Source organism: Pteropus medius, unplaced genomic scaffold, assembly GCF_902729225.1.
Source record: "Pteropus medius unplaced genomic scaffold, Ma_sr-lr_union100, whole genome shotgun sequence".
NCBI classification, from domain to species: Eukaryota; Metazoa; Chordata; class Mammalia; order Chiroptera; family Pteropodidae; genus Pteropus; species Pteropus medius.
In genome coordinates, this window is record NW_024340699.1 from 2,212,097 (window position 1) to 2,231,876 (window position 19,780).

At 38.7% G+C, this 19,780-nt stretch overlaps 1 protein-coding gene across 2 annotated transcripts in view; it reads left to right on the forward strand.

Moving 5' to 3' along the window:
- Positions 1 to 19,780, forward strand: part of TTC1 (tetratricopeptide repeat domain 1) — a 32,157-nt gene that overhangs the window by 387 nt on the left and 11,990 nt on the right. For both annotated transcript variants that reach the window (XM_039877048.1, XM_039877053.1), the window contains exons 2-4: positions 795 to 1,151; positions 16,132 to 16,192; positions 17,399 to 17,511. In XM_039877048.1, the coding sequence (XP_039732982.1) occupies positions 822 to 1,151; positions 16,132 to 16,192; positions 17,399 to 17,511 (504 nt within the window). In that variant the 5' untranslated portion in view covers positions 795 to 821. The remainder of the gene's footprint in view (positions 1 to 794; positions 1,152 to 16,131; positions 16,193 to 17,398; positions 17,512 to 19,780) is intronic.

Here is a 19,780-nt window from a genome sequence, read left to right on the forward strand (position 1 = left end):
AGTTTTCTTGGGACAAGCTGGGGCGAGTTCGGGCTCTTGTCGCGACACAAGGATCATTGGCGTGATTTTGCTGCGACCGGAGGGGTGGGGCTGCTGACGGTCTGACTCGGCTTCTGCCGCAGTGGTTCTCAATTGGCTGCTCATTAGAATCACCTGGGATGCCTTTTTAAAAATACAGATGCCTTAGCTAGGCGTCAGACCAATGAATCGGAAGCTGCGAAGGATAAAATCTGGGCAGCAGTACTTGCTAAAGGGTCCCAAGTGTTACGTTGTGTAGCTAAGGTTGAGAACCACTCTTTTAGTGCCTGATTCTGACCCCGACGGGCGTCCTGATTAGAACTATCAGCGCTTGGGGTCCCCTTCCACTGTAACCTGCGTGGTTGTATCACACGGACTTGAATGAAGTTAACGGTCAATGTTCCGGCATAGATTGCATTTTGAGCTCCACCAGAAACTCATTCTTGACCTTCATGTGGTGGTGCTGAAAAAACAGGATATAGTTTCTTATATACGACCTGACTATTCTGAATAAAGATTATGGCTACTTCGTTTATCTTGCCATTCTTTTAGCTTCTGCCTGTTTTTTGCTATTCCGACAAAATGCAAGCAGTAGAAAGTGGAAGAATCATTACAGTCAGTCTGTTTTGTTGCTTATAAGAAGTTCTGAAAGGGGTATCAGTTAAAATGACTTGGCGTTATTTATTGTCTTACCATAACATATATGTCAAGGCATGATAGGTGGGATTTTTTTTTAATATAAGCACTGTTAACTAACGTGTTTTCTCTTTTTCCAGAGCCAACTTCTCCCTCACTGATTCAGCATGGGGGAGAAGTCAGAAAACTGTAGGGTTCCAGAGGATCTGTTCAATGGCTTGAAAGTTACAGATCCCCAGGAAGCAGAGTGTGCTTGCCCTCCAGATTCTAATCCCAAAGATCACCAGTCTCAGAGCAAGCTGCTCAGGGGTGCTGAGGCCCAGCCGCAGGAGGACCAGGGAGAAGAGGAGCACTTTCATGACTGCATCGCCTCATTTGAGAAGGAGGAATCAGGAGTGGACAAGGTTGAGAACAAACCTGATGATGTGAATTCCTCTGAACTAGATGAAGAATATCTAATAGAACTGGAAAAAAACATGCCAGATGAAGAGAAACAGGTAAATATTTTATTTCTTGTGCATGATCTGCAATATACACTGCTTTTGAAAGTGGGTAAATGTTGCTGACGCTGTATCATCGAACACTTCATCTGTGGTAGAGAGTAACTTGCCCTTCTGTGTCCTTATTGCCTTAATAGTGATGGATCTGAGATTAATCATTAGCATGACAGGGAAGCATTGAGTGTGTCTGCTTAGCAAAGAAATTTCTTTTTCTGTGAACACTGAGTTCTTATGTTCATCTTGTGTAATTATTTTCTAAAATACACACACACACCTCATAGCTTTTTTAATGACCTTATCCATGGCTGTTTGGTGAAATTCCTGTAATGGATGTTTTTTGGTTAGACTTTAGAATTATTGAATGCTAGCTGTTTATGTTAATCCCTTGCTAACAAAAAATGCCTTCCTAAATATCCTGGTGGTGGTTTGATTACAGAAGTCAGTGACTGGGGCCTGTTTCATTTACGTAACGTTCTCATAGAACAGATTTATATATGATAGCAGCTATTATTTAAGCGCCTATAATGTGCCAGCCACTGAGCTTAAAATGTTACTTATGTTTTCATTTAATCTTCACAATATGCCTTATAAGACATATACTGTTAGTATTCCACATAAGAGAACAGGGCTCAAAGTGGTAAAGTAATTTGCCCAAGATCACACATCTAATAAATAGCAGAACTGATTCTCAAACGCAGATCTGTTTGATTCCAAAGCCAAAAAAAAAGTATAATGTAGAATTTAATAACAAAAACAGCCATCTTCCTACAAAGTAGATAACATGAAATGTACACCTTCCTGCCTTTTGGCCTCTGGGCCGCATCCTTAACTGGGCAAGCCTTCGCTTTTGGAGACAGACATCTTGGTGCCCACCACATATTATTCTTTTTGACATCAAAAGCAAAGTTGTCTGAAGAGTTGGAATATCTGAGTTTGTCTGCAAAGAATTGAATGAGATTTGTAGCTTAGCATCTGAAGAGCTTATTTGCTGAATAGGTTGTAACAGATTGGTAATGGAGCTGAGATAATAAATGCTCAGTGCCAGTGGAGTGAGGAGGTAGCGTGAGATGAGGGGGAACATCTCTTCGTCGCTCCTTAGGCACTGTTCATTATTAAATCTATTGATTTTAACATGCACGTGTTAGCTCTTGTGCTAGTGTGTGCCACCAGAAGAGGAGGATAAAGAGCAAAAATGAGCCGAGTTCATAAACTGCCTCAGTAGAAATGGCTTAGAAAATTAAGTGCTGTCAATAACATCAGGAAAGGATCTTTCTAGAAAGTGTTCCGTTCAGCTTTCACATCACTGGTGCAGGCTTTATAGAAAAATGTCTGTTAAGATGTTAGCATTGCTTTTCTGATGCTGTAATGTATTTTGCCTTGATATTTTTTGCAGTGCCATTGGCATGACAGTTGAGTGGTTTGGCTCAAGTGCTGTACAGTTCTGGCACCCCATTCTCAGTTTAGCAAAATGTTTTTTGTCTCCTGGCCAGGAAATCACATTTTAAGTTCTATAAATATTTAAAATTATTTTTATTGCCTATAAGTTGAATGTTCTAAACAGCACAATACTTTTTTAAACTTTTCCTACCTTTTAAAAATTGAGACATAATATACATATAGTAAAACACTCTCTAAGTTCTAATGTGTACAGTTCAGTGACTTTTGACAGCTCCATGCTTCTGTGTAACTCACACCTCTATCAAGAAAGAAAACATTTCCATCATGCCAGAAACTCCCTTTGTGTGGGTCACCATTCATTCCTTCTCCTCAGCCCCACCAATCCAGGGAACCACTGTTCTGATTCTAATCTCATAGGTTGGTTTTTCCTGTTTCAGACTTTCATATAAGTACACTCACTTTTAAATTGTAAATATTTTCTGTTTTGTCTATCAACCCATATGTTTTCATAGCTTAATTTGAAAATTGTTGCAATAGCTCATAGAAATAACATGCTGCAGTGAAAGCCATTGTTACAGAAATGTAAACCACTAGCTGCACTGTAAGGAAACTGCCCATGAGAGTGCAGACTGCCTTTAGCTAACTATGGTACTGCTCTGTTAGCCATTTTTATGCTGTTTCGGTAAATATCTTTGTGAAGTTATTAAAAAACCAGCAAAACAGATGAAGAAATGTCTCTGCTGTACATATTGGTTTTATAGGTCATTAGGAACAGGATAGCTTTAAACTTGATTCTTCCAAAATAGACAAAGTTCAGATAATTCAACAATAAAGACCCACAGATGGCTGAAAAATGTGAAAAGACTTTCAGCCTCCCTAATAATTTAAATGCAAATTAAAACATGTCTCATCTATCAGATCAGAATATTAATCTGATGTTGACAAGATGATGATACAGGAAGTTATGTTGGGAGTTTATGTTGCTACATCATTTCTGTGGGATACAGGTATCAATTTTTATATGAATTTTTCTTTTGACCCAGGCTCTCAATAGAACCTTCTGCAATGATGGGGATGTTCTATATCTACACTGTCTAATATGGTAGGCACTGGCCACCGGCTACCATGTTTTAACAGTCATCTGGCTGTTGAGCACTTGAAATGTGGCTAGTGTAGCTGAGGAACTGAATTTTAAAATTTTTCATTTTAGTTAATTGTCAAATGTGGCTAGTGAGTACCATATTAAACAGCATAGCTTTAAACCTCTGATTTTCTTCTAGTCGTTTATATTAAGGAAGTTATTAGAGATATGCACAGATGTTTATATAAAGATGTGTTGCAGCATCATTCATAATTTTGGAAATGATGTTGAACATTTTTGCCATATTTTTGCAATAGTATATTATGCAGTCATTTAAAACAGATAAATCTTAGCATTGAAATGGAAAATGTAATGTTAAATGAATTAAGCCTATTTGATCATATGATTTGTAATGAGAAATAAATATTTGGTGTTTGTCTAGTTCCTGGCACAGAGTTTCTAAAACCCTTAGAATTTCCTAAATAGTAAAAGATAAAGCTGTATTTTGATATTCATAACAAGCCCGTTTCAACTACACCTGAGTTACTGTTAATGGAGTGACTTTTGGAAAACCCCTAAGGATGAGGTCTGGTTGTCAGTTTGGAACTTTCAGCCCACCCCATCACCCCACCTCTATGGAGAGAAAAGAGGGCTGGAGATTGAGTTAATCAGTGATGGCCTGTGATTTAATCAGTCATACTTACATGATAAAGCTAACATGAAAACCCAAAAGGATGGGGTTCAGAGAGCTTCCAGGTTGGTGAACAGTGGAGATGCTAGGAGGGTGACACACCCAGAGGGCATGTAAATTCAGTGCCACTGCCCACATACCTTGTCCTGTGCATCTCTTCCACCTGACTGTTCCTGAGTTATATCCGTTATAAACTAGTAATCTAGTAAGTGAACTGTTTTCCTGAGTTTTGTGAGCTGCTCTAGCAAATTAAGTGAACCTGAGGAGGAGATCATGGGGACCTTCGGTTTATAGCCGATGGGTCAACAGCAGAGGTGACAACCCGGACTTACAGTTGGCTTCTGAAGTCGGGGTAGGGTGAGGCCATTCTTGTGGGACTGAACCTTTAACCTGTGGGATTTGATGCTTTTTCCAAGTAGGTAGTGTCAGAACTGAGATAAATTGTAGGGCACCAGCTGGTGTCCTCTGTAGAGTTGGAGTTGCATGGTCTGCAGAAATTCCTACACGTCTGGTCACAGAAGTGTTCAGTGTGAGTATTGAAAGTAGAGGAGACACACATGAGATGTTAGGTTATAGAACAGTCAGTGATGATTCATTAAGTTAAAAACCTATATGAAAATTTGTTTTTGTACATAAAAGCTTGGAAGGCGAAATACCAAATTATAAAAATGAATAGCCTTGAGAAGTGTGATTATTGATGAATTTTTATTTATATTTAATACAAGTTTGTAATATTTGCTATTTAATAGTAAGCATGTGTTAGATTTATAATCAGCAACAAAATAGTTATTCATTTTGAGAATATAAATAAATAAAAACTTGAACCATGGCCGTTAACCAAAAAAGGCAGATAATGCTGACCTTGGAGGATTTGGGAAAGAAGTGTTGTCATAGGATCTGTGGATTGCTAAATGTTTCTGCTGGGGCAGAAGCAAGTATCAATAGCTAAACTATGTTATTGCTATTCAAGCTGACTTGACTTGCCCTGTGGCTGAGAAGATAATCCAGGCTCAGCTCAGTGCCAGTTCTCAGCAGAACTCACAAATCAAGAATAATGGAGCAAGAAGGAAGTTAAGATTTGGTAAAAACAGGTAAAATTTCTTAAGGCAAGCTTTGCGTGTGTGTGTGTGCTCACGCCCACGTGCAACAGTTCTTAACTATTTGTGAAAACTTATGTGAATATGACTACCCAGAGGAATGGGATTTTAGCTGATGTTTCAAATGTACTAGGTCTGTAAAGCAAATAAGCCATTCTCAAAGGCGTGGCTGAGGTGAAGGACCGATCTGGTAGGAGATGAGAGTTAGTGCTATAATGTGATATAAAGATGTTTCTACTATTAGGATCTATAGAATATACTGTGTTATAGTGGCTGCAGTCGTGTAAAAATCACGAGGGAGTTCTTAGGCCTCATATATAAATACTCTTGGTAATTCTTATGGAAACTCAAATTTGAGGAGCACCATCATGGGACCTTGCCACATGACCCTTCTTCATTAAATAGTTTACAAGTTAGAGATTTTATCTCTTTCATTTATTCAAGAAATATTTGCATTTGTCCCACATGCTAGGCATTGTTTACAGCCCTTAGGGATACAGTGGTGAACAAGACAGCGTTTCTTTTCTCTTATAGGTATATTCTAGTTGGGAGAAAAAAAATAAAATAAAATGATGAAAGGGTGGAGTTTGAATGGATGGGGAAGACTACTAGATTGGCTGGTCAGGAAAGGCCTCTCTGGAAAGGTGGCATTTCAGCAAATGCTTGGAAGGGAAAAGGAGTCAAGTGTGTGATGATCATTATATGGGGAGCAGTTAGTGTAAAGGCTCTGAGGTAGCTTGGTGTACCCCTGGCATGCAGAGAATGGAAGGGCCAGTAGCTGGGGCGTAGTGATAAGGAGGCATGTAGTGTGGTGAAGGGAGGGTCTGATCGTGGAACACTTGGTGAGCCGTGGTAAGGAATTTGAAGTTTATTCCAAGTGCAAAAGGAGCCAGATGGGAGATTTTAAAGCAGAGCAGAGATGGAAGTTATTTACGTTTTATTAAGAGTATTCTGGTGGTTGTGCAGAAAATGAAGGATGTGGGGAGGGGGAAGGAGCACAAGTGGAACGTTAGACAAATTAGGACGTATTGTACTAGCCTGGGCAAGTCGATAACAGCTTGAACTGTGGATCAAGTGAAGAGAAGTGAATGATTTCGGGACACATTTTGGAAGTAGAGTTGACAGGACTGGTGGATGCAGCTGAGAAGGCTGGAGTGAGAAATTAGTATAATTCTTTGGCTTCAGTTCCTGTGTTGCTGGTGATGCCATTTCAGGTATGGAGAAAATGGAGAACTTGGAGTTCCTCAGGGTTCTGGCGATTTCATTTTTGCCTGCAAATGAAAAGCATTTTTTGTTTTGTTTTGTTTTAATCTGAGCCAAAATGCAGATTTAGGCATTTTAATGATTTTGCTCCCTGGTGCCAGTTGTTTGCACATGGTATTCATTTTCACATCGTAGACACATACATAGATCCATTTGAGTAAGGGATGCAAAAGTCTGTTGCTTGGTGAACATAGACTCAGAGCACATGGTTGTGGGGATTTTAAAACATTTTCCTTAGGCTCCGAAAAAGTAAAGAATTGTTCTTTCCTTTAAGGCTGTTTTATCTTTAACCAGGAGCCATTACTGAAGTAATGGTTCAGAATAAACGTTTTATATCAATCCTTTTCCTCGCTCTTATTTTTCCTAAATCCCACATTACTTAATCCTTTTGCTTTCCGTGTTTCTGCTACCTCATTGCATTATTTTTATAATCTTATCACTGTTGTGAGAGTGGGCATGTTTGCAGAGAACATTCTCTTGGTTGCTTCTAGAAAGTTTTCAGTAAGTTTTCCATAGTGGCCTGCATATGTTGTTAATGTCATAAGAAAATCCTTTCTGGTTTGTTGTTTCTCCTTTATTTCTAATGGGCATCCTTTTGAACTAAGGTTGCTGTATTTATTAATTTCTTAGAGTTTACCAGTATTGGGTTTAATCAGTGCTATTGGCAAGGTGACTAAATGAAATCCCAGAATATAAGAACTAGAAGGGACCTTATATTTCTGATTTTGAATTTAAAACAGGAGAAATAAGGGTTATTTATTCTAAAACTTGGAAGTGAGCGGATCCATTTAGATTGTCTGCTTTGTTAACAAGCATCCTGGGTCATTTTGATATCAGTAGAGCCGTGGCCACACTTGAGAGACAGAGAACCAGATCGACAGAGACAACTAAGCTTCCAAAACAAAGTATTGACCTAACCAGTATATTGATTGCATCCAGCTTCGGAAGAATAGTTTACTAATAGATGTTTTCTTTTACCCTCATCTGTACTCAAGGTCTGAAAAAGACTTATTTGTTGGGCAGAATTTAGGCAGTACAAAAATAAGGAAATTTATTTCTATTAATTTGAGTTTTGGGAAATAGAATTTTCTGAGTGAAGAAATGAGGAAATAGTTCCACGATTAAGTCCTTTTAGATCAGTCATCTTTCCTCAGAAGAGTAAGACTTAATGAGAGTCAAGTTCCAGCTAGAGCTTTAATCCAGAGATCCTCCCTCCCTCCAGACTCTCTAGAGGGCTTCTGAAAGTGACTTGTGGAAAGAGCAAATATGTCTGTATGTGTAAAACAAATGATGTCTGATTTCAAAGAAAACCGAAGCTTTTATTTAATGATAAAGAATTCCCTTCAGAATAATTTGTAAGACAGGTGTCCCCAGCCCTTTCAGTGTACAGTTTTCTCATTGCACCTAGATAGGACTGAAGCGGAAAATTTTATTGCGTGTGCCTCCATTTTCCAGCTCTTTAGCAAGTATGGACCTTCCTTTTTACCCAGCTATGATTGATCTCTGAGTACTATGCTTAAGTTTATGCTGTTTTATTTTGTAGCAATCACTTCACAAAGCTGCAGGGGGAAGCAGAGAGCCACTAATCGATTACAGTATGGAAATTAACTTGCTGATAGGAACCTCTTGGCTTTCTCCATTGTCTATTAAACACATGCTCAGTGCATGATTATTTTAGATAATATTTTTAATGTATTAAATGCAAGTTTTTATCATTACTAATGATAGAAGGGATATACACTTCTAAGTTTCAAGTCAACTGTGTTTTTGTTACAGTCACTGACCTAAAGTAAAGGGAATATTCCTAACCAGCCATTGCATTGAGAGAGTCTCTGGTAGAGAGAGTGGTTTTATAATTAATAAGAGAATGGAGGAGCACCTTCTGGCATTTTTGCCAAGTTACACCAAAATTTAAAGTTGTGTCAGTTGGAGTTCTCTAGGATTTTGAGTCACAGCTAGAAAGCTATCCCCTCCCTGAGGTTTGAAAAGGAATTTACCTATGTGTTTTTTTAGTGCTCGCATGCTTCACTTTTTATATTTAGATATCTAAGCCACTTGGAGTTTATTCTTGTGTACAGTGTGACATATAGATCTAATTTTTTTTCCCAAATGAGCAAGCTGTCCCAGGACCATTTTTAAAAGGTTATCTTTATCTCAGTGATCTAGCTAAATTTTAATAGCTAAAAAATAAATAAATAATGATAATATCAGCTAAGACCAAGTTTGTATCCTTTTCCAAACACTCAGCTCTACCTATTTGTCAGATTATTATTTAAAACCTAATTTAGTTTATAGTGACATCATTTATCAAAACAAAAAAAACCTCATTTAGACTCAGGTTGGATCGCCATTCAGAGATTTGAGTGGCAATAAAATTTCTAAATAACTGGAGAATTGATGAGTGTAAAAAGTAGAGACCATGCTGTTGAATGGTTTTCTACAATATAATGTTTCAAAGTTCTTTCGTCTTTAAGGAAGTACAGTTCCCCATGTCATGCAAAATTCTTTTTTTACCTCATGATCCAAGAAAATGATTACCTGGGAAATAAATTACCTTTTCTTTAGGACTATAAAGCATATGACTGTGTTTACCTTTTCACAGCAATTTCTGCGTTTTATTCAGTTATTTCTTCCTGCAGTTTTATTTCCACACCTGTGGAAGACAGTGTAGTCTGTGGTTACGAACATGACAGGTTAGACAGACCTGTCCTAGCTTCATCGTTTAACTTGGTATAAAGTAGAATGATAGTACCTATCTCATAAAGCTTCATAAAGATTAAATGATAGCACATAAAAGCAACCAGAAGGTGTAAGTTATAGCTATTAAGTCAAAATTCAACGTGAGTGTAGACTGCAAAATACTTAAGGGTCTGGGACCTCTAAGATTTCTCAAGTCATTTTTAGACGTTTCCCTTAAGGAGGCAAGCATAAGTGAATTCTGCAATTTTTCAGAAGTATGCTAACCCCAGTCAAGTATGCATAAATTATCCTCCAAGTTAATTTACGAGAAACTAATTGAATGTTTGGCTGGGAGAGAAGGAGGGGCTTACGAATTTGGAAGGGCCATGTGGGAAGCTTCTGGCGATTTGTTCTCTTTTTCTGAGTAGTAGTTATGTGTGTCTATATTTTATAAGTGCGTTAAGACATACATTGTTTTGTTTATATTTCTCCATGTGTACTTCTCATTCTATCAGTTTCTAATATTGGGTATTGAAATCTCTAACAATGTTGGATTGTTTTTCCTCTTGAATTGTGTCATTTTTTTCTTTATGTATTTTATAACCTGTTAGGTGCACATACATTTAGATTTTCTTGATTTATTGACCCCTTTATCCTGAAATGTTCCTTTTTTGTCTCTGATATTTATTATCATAAAGCCCATTGTGCCTGCTGTAGACTGAATGCTGCCATCCCCCCAAAATTTATATGTTGTAAACTGACTCTCAGTCTACATGTGTCAGGCGATGGAGCCTTTGGAAGTGAAAAGGTCATGAGGGCAGAGCCCTCATGATTTGAGTTAGTGCCCTAATAAGAGACTGAAAAGGGCTCTCTTGACCATTCTGCCATGTCACATGGTGAGGTTATAGCGAGAAGACTTATACACCAGGAAACAGGCCCTCCCCAGACACCGAATCTTCCAGCACCTTGATCTTGGACTTCCCAGCCTCTGTAATTGTGAGAAATAAATGTTCGTTGGTTATAAGCCACCCAGCCTCTGGTAATTTTGTGATAACATCCCAAACTGACTAAGACAACCACTCATCTCTTTTATGGTCACTGTTTGCATATTTTTTTCTGTCCTTTTACTTTCAACCTATTCGTGTCTATGAATCTAAAGTGTGCCCTATGGACAGCATATGGTTGGATCTTAAATACAGCCTGGCAATCCCTGTCATTTGATTGAGTGTTTAGTACATTCATATTTAATGTGTTTATTAATATAGTTGAATTTGCATCAGCCATTTTGTCTTCTACATGTCTTGTATCTTTTTTACTGTTTCTGACTTTAACTGCCTTCTTTTGTGTTATATACTGTTTTGTGTGTACCATTTTAATATTTCTAATTTTTAAGTGTGTTAGCTAAATTTTCTTAGTGATTGCTATACAAATTACATCAGGCATGTTGTTACAGTCTAGTCTGATACTGCGTGATTCCAGTAAAAAATAGAAACTTCACTTCAATGTAACTCCATTTCCTTCCCCTCTTTCGTGTGCTACCATCATCATATACATTATATCAATATATAATGTCATAATTACTCTCATATAATCTTTTTGTCTTTTAAAGACCTACCCCTGGAGTATGTAACCACTGATGGCTCTGCTCAATTGGGTTTTGTTTTTACCTTTTCTTGGTTTTATTTTTAAGTCTGGCTTTCTTGGGGTTGGTCCTGTTTCTGCATAGCTTAGTGGTCAGCCATAACTGGTCAGAGATTGTTTTCAAATATCTCAAACCAATAAAACTTCCACCTGCTGTTAGTGGGTCTGTGTGTAGATTTAGAAGCATATTCCAAGTTCAGGCAGTTTTTAAGTCTGCCCCAGTTGGACCTTCTTATGTCTCACTCAGCACATGTGCACAGGGTCCCAATATCCCAATAGGACAAGGATGTGTGAATAGCTTCAGTCCTTTCTGTTCTTCCCAAGCATGTACACCATCTTCAGCCAGGGATATTTGAAGAGTTTATCAATCAGGTGCCTCTGTGACTGTCTCTTCTTCTGTCTCCCTGTTACATGTCTGTCTGCTCCATGGTTCCCTAGTTTGCCCAAGCAGGACTGCAACTGCAGAATAGTAGAACCCCTGAACTTCTCTGTTTGTTTGCCGCTCAAATTGCTACTTACTTATACTAGGCAGGGCATATTTTGCTTTCTGCCTGGAGTCATGTCAGCCTCCTCCTGCAGTGAAACGGCTGGTTATTCATAGCCTACCTTGCCATGTTAGAACTACCATGTCCAGTGACAGGAGGAAGAAGAGAGAGCTGTCCCTAGCACGTCCACCACAGATTTCCATGGCTATCTCTTGAAGTTCAGTAGTTTTCCATGAATAAGTGTTACTTTGTTGTAAGCCTTTAGTCAATGTCTGGGTTCATACCAGATTTCCCTTGTATGTATGCTTTGACTCTGGTTTTTTGTTTTCTTTTTTTAAGATGTGTTTCCTAGATTTCTGGGGCACTGAAATGGTTGTTTTTGATGATTTTGTCCAGTTTTTTAGTTGCTTTGGGGTTAGATTTGGCAGCCTCACATCGCCACATCAGAAGTCCCACATAGTAAATGTTTTACATGTTTGGATATTAAAATTAATCAGGGCAGATGAGGGAAAAATTAAACCTTAAAATGGATTACAAACAGGAACAAATTAATGTAACTATATCAAATTGAATATATATTAACATAATTATATCAAGTTGATTACATAGAGAATAATTTCAGTAACCTTGGACACAGTGCTCTGGCTGGACCACCTTAGAGGATGTATTCTGTAGTCAACTGCAGTGGAATCCTGAACTTTCCATAGTAGTTTCATTATTCATTTAGTAATTTCAAAAATGTTTTTGTTTATTGTAGGATAGAACAAATGAGTAAGTATATTACTATTATTGGGAACCAGAGTTTTCACTGTGAGAGAAAGTAAGGACGAATCCTCGCTGCGGTGTGTACTTGTCTGGGTACATACCAGATTTCCCTTGTATGTATGCTTTGACTCTGGTTTTTTGTTTTCTTTTTTTAAGATGTGTTTCCTAGATTTCTTAAATGAGAGGGCCTACAAGTAATGACTCCCTAGTAACAGGAGCATTTTAGCACTCAGATCTTGGTTTCTAAATGCCATCCCCCACTGAAAAGATCCAGGACTCCCTGGAGGAATGGCTAATTCCAGGCCTGGAGTAGGCAGGGTACAAATGTTGCACCTGGAACATAATGTACACCTGCAGCAAAGTCCGCTCTTAGGAGGACAGACCCAGGCAAAGGCTCGTGCGGATCCCGGAAGTGGGCCAGGGAGCCTTGGGCAGGAAATCCTAGAACGTGGGCTGAAAATGGCCCGTGGGAGGAAGAAGTGGTCAGAAGAGAGCCTTGACAGGGGCCCTTCTTGCCCAGGTCTAAGGACAGTGCAATGTTTTATAACCCATTTAAATCACTCGGGCACTGTGTAATATTCCAAACGTTTCACAGTGCTTTTTATTTTATATATATATTATTTTGTATATATTATATATGTTATTTTATATATTTTTTAATAACCTTTGAGGTAGAATTGAATTCTCAAATTAGAGGTATTATGTACAGTTTGCATTCAATGGAAGACCTTGTGAGCAAGGAAGTGAAAGGCATCCCTGGGAAGGGCATATGGTTTGTGCTTAGACTTTGAAAATAGGAAAATTTGGTTTGGGCAATTGAAAGATGTGGAAGAGCAACAAGGGCATCTCGTGCATACGTGAAAGAACAGAATGAAGACTAAGCACGGTGAGTTTTGAGAGACAATAAAGATCGGATTGTTTAGAAGAGAGGACCGGCATAGGATAGTAACAGGAGATAAAGTTAAGAAAGTTGGAATGGAAGTTTGATGTAGTGTGAAGGACAAGAGATTTGAGTCTTGATTTCCTCACTTGTAAAATGAGTAAATACCTCCATTCCCACCTCTCAGAATTGTCTTGAAAAGCAAATGAGCTAATGTATGTAACGGCAGATTTTAGGCAGTGAAATGCTATACTGGTACAGGTTATATTGAACTTTGAATACCAGGCCAGGTTCCAGAGTGTAATGGTTGGCACCCTGGACTCTGAATACCAGGCCAAACAGTCTGCAGTTGTGCTAATAACTGTTGAGAGAAACTCCATTGATCAAGGATATTGTCTGGAGTTTTCCCTGACAGTTCCTGTGATGATTTTATGATGCAGAGTAATGTCACTGTTTTCCTCTGAGTTTACAGTCCTGGCAAGGAATACAGAAGTAAAGAGTCCTGTAAAGTTTCTTTGGTTCCCATAGTTATGGAGATGGAATTCTAGCACAGAAGTTTCCCTGTGAGCCCTCTCCCGAATGTGTTAAAAGGCATTGAGGGCTCCTCACCCATTAGAACCTGGACAGATTTGCACCCGATAATGCTGCAGAGTATCGGCACTCATTTGTGTATGACTGCCCCTGCCACTTAGCATGCTAAGTAAGACTTACGCAGAATAAAATCTGTCCTTGGATCCCAGTAGCATTACACAGTATGCGTGCCATCTTTGAGGAAAGACTGTGTTCCAGCAGCAGAATAAACCCTAGTCTTTGTACTAGGATCAAGTTAGTCTCTTGGCACAGCTGGGAGATAGTGCAGCTTTTTCCTCAGAGTCCTATTTTTAGCTGTTTCCAAGGAGATGTTCAGCATGATATTGATAATTGCATTAATTCTCAATACGCAATCTGTGGGAGCAGCAGCTCCTTTCCAGTGTTGCTTAATGGGTCACTGAGTTGTGATTGATCAGCCAAAAAAATAAAATGCCTTCCTAAGGATAATTGGCTTTAGAAATTGTTGTTCTGGGGCCTTTTTCTTTGCCAGTTCATCTTGTAGTCCTAGTTTTAAAGACACTACGAGCTTTTCTTGGGCTGACCATAATTCCTTCTTAGGCATATCTTGGATCTAGGCTTTGGTTAGGATCTTAATGTTCTAAATTTACTGACGAATGATTTAAACTCACACATAACTTCACAAGAGTCTGATCTGGCGGTGTGAGTGATTCATCTGTGTTGAACATTCCTGGTGAGTTGGTACTGGAGAAGAGATTGGCTGCTCAGGGTTGAAATAACTTTTAACTGGATTTATTATGGGGTTTTCTTGGTGTACAGCATCCAACACCACCCCCCTTCCTTTTTGGAGGAATTCTTCTGTGTCATAATCTTGTCGAATGGCAGTACCCCATGTCCTTCACTCTGTTCTCTGACAGCCAAGGTATGTGACCCTCACTTGGCTCATTGGATGCTTCTGATCAGGACTTTGAATCTTGATGGGGCAAAGAGGAGGGAATGATTAGAATTCATCTGCTACTATTATAGCCCAGCCTTGGCCAGACTCTTCACTAAAAGACACTTAATGCTTTCTTCCTTCTTGACTTAACAGAGCTGCCTTGAGTTCTGCCTGTTTTCTAAGCCTATATTTTAGGCCTCCCATTGATTGTATGAACCTCCAATATCTTTCCAGTACATCTGCCCCCTTAAAATTTTTTTGCCTAAGATTGTCTTTTTGCTTGCATTCCAAAATCCTAACTGATACGATAGAACACATTACAAGCACCTCCCTCCTGGGCAGTACTAGGTAAATGTGGCCACCTTCTTATATTTGATTCTCACCACCACCACCACCTATTTTGTTTTTCTGTACTCCCTTAGAATAGCCCTTCTTCTTAAAATTAATTATATCTGTATCTGCTGTACATCTAGTACGTAGCAGATACCATAACAATTAGATCAGTTTATACCTACCTTTTAGTTTTTTTTATTGAGATTCATCAAGTGCTCTGTTTCGTCCAGAGTCTAATAGGCATTCGGGAAGCACCATAGTCTCAACATATTTGCAAGTCTCCAGAGACATAAACAAAACGAAACACTCTCAAAAGGTGGCAGGCAAGCAGTCGCTCCTGCCAGTTCTGCTTGTGCCGACCATACTGCTAAGATGTTCAGGGCTGAAAGCACACAGGGACTCAGCATGTGTCATCTTTGCAGAAAAAACATTCATTTTGCCTTTGAGTTTGATGAGTGCTTCACCGTCTGTGTGAATTTGAGTTGTTAGAAGAGGCTAAGAGAAAACAGGTTTATCTGGGTTTCTTCAAATTTCCTGCTAATAGCATGCTGCCCTGACCCTGCAGATGAGGCTCGTCCCCCATAATGTGCTCCACTGGCATGCATTCCAGTGTCTTCATGATACAAACCACAATTGTAGCTCAAGAAGTATTGTTACTTATTTTACAGAAAAATCACAGCTCATATTTACTGAGCCCTTATGTTCCAGTCACTGTATTGTGAGCTTTACATTCATCATCACATTAATCCATAAAGCTATCAAAGCCTCATCTTTTAGATGAAGAAACTCAAGTTCAGAAGGATCTGGAACTTGTCCAACATCATGCAATTAATAAGTATCAGGTCCAGAATTTGAATTTACAGAGATAAGCATACCAGTGGATGTGTTGTTTAGTTTCAGTATGAGTAAATAGAAATTAAATTATACCTGAATTACCATTCCACATATAAGATAGAAGCATAGGAAACCTGGGTTTTGTGTTTTAAACATCAAGAATGAGATCGATGATTAGGCAGATGGTCATGTGGTTTTCTCTCTATCTGTGGGAGATTTAGATAAAACTGACCCATTTCTTAAGTTGCTGCCTATTAAATAGCCTGATATGTAAGGAAAGCTGACCTTTTTGTCCACTTACAATAATAATGTAGCAAATGATGTAATTTTCTGGTTTCTTTTAGAAAAGAAGAGAAGAGAGCACTAGACTGAAGGAGGAGGGAAATGTGCAGTTTAAGAAAGGAGGTAAGAGAACTATTTCAGCATTGATGTCTGGTCATTTTGACTCCTTATTCTTTGGTAGAGTCGGGAGAAACCCCAGAGAGCATTTGGAAACAACCAGGAACCTAAGCTGCTAACAGTGCAGCACTGCCTCCCAGCACCTTAGAATAGTGTTTCATACCACATCCAAATCGTTCTTAGCTGACAGTGACCAGTTACCATGTGTCTCTTGGCACAGGCATAATTTTTCTTTTCTGTAATCCACTATCTATAAGTCCAGAAGTTAGAAAAATCTCTTCAGTTGTTGCTTTGGAAAACTCTAATCTGGGATGTTAAAAGTCTCTGCAGTGCTGTAAAAACAGGACCCCATTCTTCACTTTGTAATAGCGCTATAAAAACTGGCCCAATGGTTCCAGCAGAACCTAGGGAAGAATTTTGCTTGTACTTGGGTGATCTTTAATGTACCTTTTTCTTTGGACGCCTTAGGTAGAGTGGTGCCATTCCTGTCCCTCTGGATTTCCTGCATGTGCTTAGGGATAAGTCGGGTCCAATCTGATAATTTGGGGGAACTATTTGATCCTATCATAGCCTTTATCGCCTCTCATAAAGATATGCTTTAGAAATCTAGGAGTAACATTTCCCCCTAGTTATTTTTAGGTTTAAAATCTTTTTTCTTATATCCTGGTTAGCAATCATCACTTTTTTTTCCTAAGAGAACTAATGGTTCTGATTTTGAAAACATATCTCTTTGTATTAATATTAAATCTTTCAAACCTGAGAAAGGAGTGACTAGACAATGTTTTTTTAGTACTCTGACGATAATACTGTGTGCAGCAATGAATATATACATTTTTCACCATTTTCTCTTTTAAGGTCTTTAGTCAACTACTGATGTTTACATGATTGTGTTTAGCCCCACGAAAAGTCTCTCCAGGCATTTCATGGAAGCAGTTTTAGCCAGGTTGACTATGAAAACATAACACGTGGAATTTTTTTCTTCATCCCAGGCCATTTATCACAGACTTCAGTCACTTTCCTCTGTCTAGTTCTCAAATCCTCCTTCAAAACTCCCTACCAAATTGATAAGCTAAATGGAAACTGAACATATAGAACACCGTATTTGAGACCTTTGTCCTGTGAATGGAAAGCTATGCATTCTGAGATCCTGTGGAATACAGTAATATTGGGAATAAAATCATAATGACCTCTCACCTTTTACCTTATCCTCAGATTATATAGAGGCTGAAAGTTCCTATAGTCAGGCCCTTCAGATGTGCCCATCCTGCTTCCAGAAAGATAGGTCTGTTCTATTTTCAAACAGAGCTGCTGCAAGGATGAAACAGGTATGTATCTGTGACCTTTTCTTTTTAATTTGCAATGTTTTCATAGGGTAGCTTCTCGCCACAAACTAGCATAGGGGCTTAAAGTCCCTTTCCTGCCCATGTATGTCCCTGATCTAAAGTGGCTGAGTGAACATTTGCATGGGAAGGCTGGCGAAGTTTCCACCAAACTAGGGCAGGTTAATGAGGCAAAAACCCAAGTAGTGCATGTCCTAGAATAGCTATGGTGGCTTATTTTAGGCCTCTGAAGTTCTGAAGACTCAAAGGGAAACACTGATTAAAACTCTGGACTTCAAGATACTTATTCCTAAGATTCTGATGTTTTTGTTGAAAGTATAGATGTGAGGAAAAATGCCCAAAAGTTAGGGTGAGGGTAGCCCTTAAATGTATAATAGGTGTTGGGGAAAGTTAGAAACCTTTTGTGTTTCCAAAGGATCGAGCACCTGGTGTAGCAGGGTGAATGTGGAGTACAGTCGTATTTGTTTTATGTCGTGTTGGTATTAAAAGTTAGACTTGTTGATTTGTCTGATTCCTATTTAGTCAACTTGGTAAATTTTGCTGGATTAAAATGAGGAGTTTTGAAAAACAGTACATCTGTTTCATTATCACTACTATGTCCAAGGCACAAAGGGTAGGTTATTTATCTAACATACCTTTAAGCAACCACAAAGCAAGCTCAGTAGACTAGGTGAAGTGATTTTTTGTTGGTTTTGTTTAGGTCAGGTATCTCCATCACTTTCTCTTTGATGTTGCCTGAAATTCTCTTGTGCCCCTATTGAAATCACTTTGAATGACCAGGGGTTTAGTTTGGTTTGGTTTGGTTTGGTTTTGATTTGTTTAATCAGGAGTGGGCGTGGCGGGGCATGCTTGAATGCTTGGACATGAAGAATGTTTTTTAAAAAACTGCACTAGTATGTTTCATTATTGGAGTCAGTCTCTAAAGTGAAGTATTTTTAGAGCGATTCATGTGGCAAAGGAGAAGAAATAATTCTAGAGTATACAAACAGACATTTTGTATTAGATAGAACAATTAAGTATATTTAAAACAATGTTCATTAATGTATTCTACCATCAATCAGAATTCACACCTAACAGTTTTTACACATTTCACACCTAACAGAATTGGAAAATTCTGATCTTTTGCTTTTGCTTCTGGGAGACATCTTGCCGTATTCTCAGACTGGAAATTGTTGTGAAATGGAATCAAGGACACCTTCGATGTCAGGAGATGCACCAGACCCATCTGACTCCTGGGACTTGACATTCTCTGTTTCCATAATTGCCAAGTTATTGATACTGCTGGGGTTGGACTGGCATAATCGTCTAGTTCTTGAGTTAGGGCACTGTACGTATGGTCTTTTGTCTGTCAGCATCTGAGGAAACTGCAAAAGAGTTTCTCTGATTGTTTCCTTTACAATCACAGGGGGTCAGGTTGAGTTGTTTGTTTTGTTCTTTTAAATTGTACTCAATATTTTAAGAAGATGCTAAAATTAGAGACTTGAAAACTTCCAGGATTAATGCAATAAAATAATTTAAGGACCATATTCTGAGTTTTTTAAGGATGTGATGGGTTAACTGCTTTAAGAAGAGTTTCTGAAAGGAAGGTTTGCAGGCTCAGCATCCCTGACCCAGTACCTCTGGCCAAGCTTAACATTTTATATCTAGAGAGAGAAAAGGCAAACTGGGCTTAGAGTAGTTTTAGCTCTGTGCCTAGCGACACAAGAGCAGACAAAGCCCTAAAAGAATAGGCTCTAAATTGAGAAAAGCTATTGTCTTATATGTTATGGCCATTGTTTTATGTATGTATATAGACATATAAATTACGAAAAGATGGTAAATAAGTTCTAATTTTCCCCCTCCCTCCTCCCCATAGAGCCTGCCACTCTAAGCCTCAGGCAACAGCTGGGTCCCCTGAGGTGTTAGTAGACTATGAGCCTTAGACAAAGAATTCTGCAGTAAAATGCTGTAATTTCTGGGTCTGCAGAGGCCAATTGTTGATAAGATGCAGTGCAACTCAGTAATAGTTTCTTAGGGGCATAAAATACCACAACAGATGGACACATAAGTTGGAAAGATTCACTCCTATTTTAGAACTTTAAAATATGAAATTGTGAGTCTTAGGTATATAGAAATCTGATAAGTTGGGGAAATACTGATTTATACCAAGTCACACAGATTTCTTTACTACAGGACCTCTTAGAGCTTCTAATATGTAAATTGCTACGATGAACATGGGAAGAGGTATAATATAGTGTTTCCCAGACGACTCTAG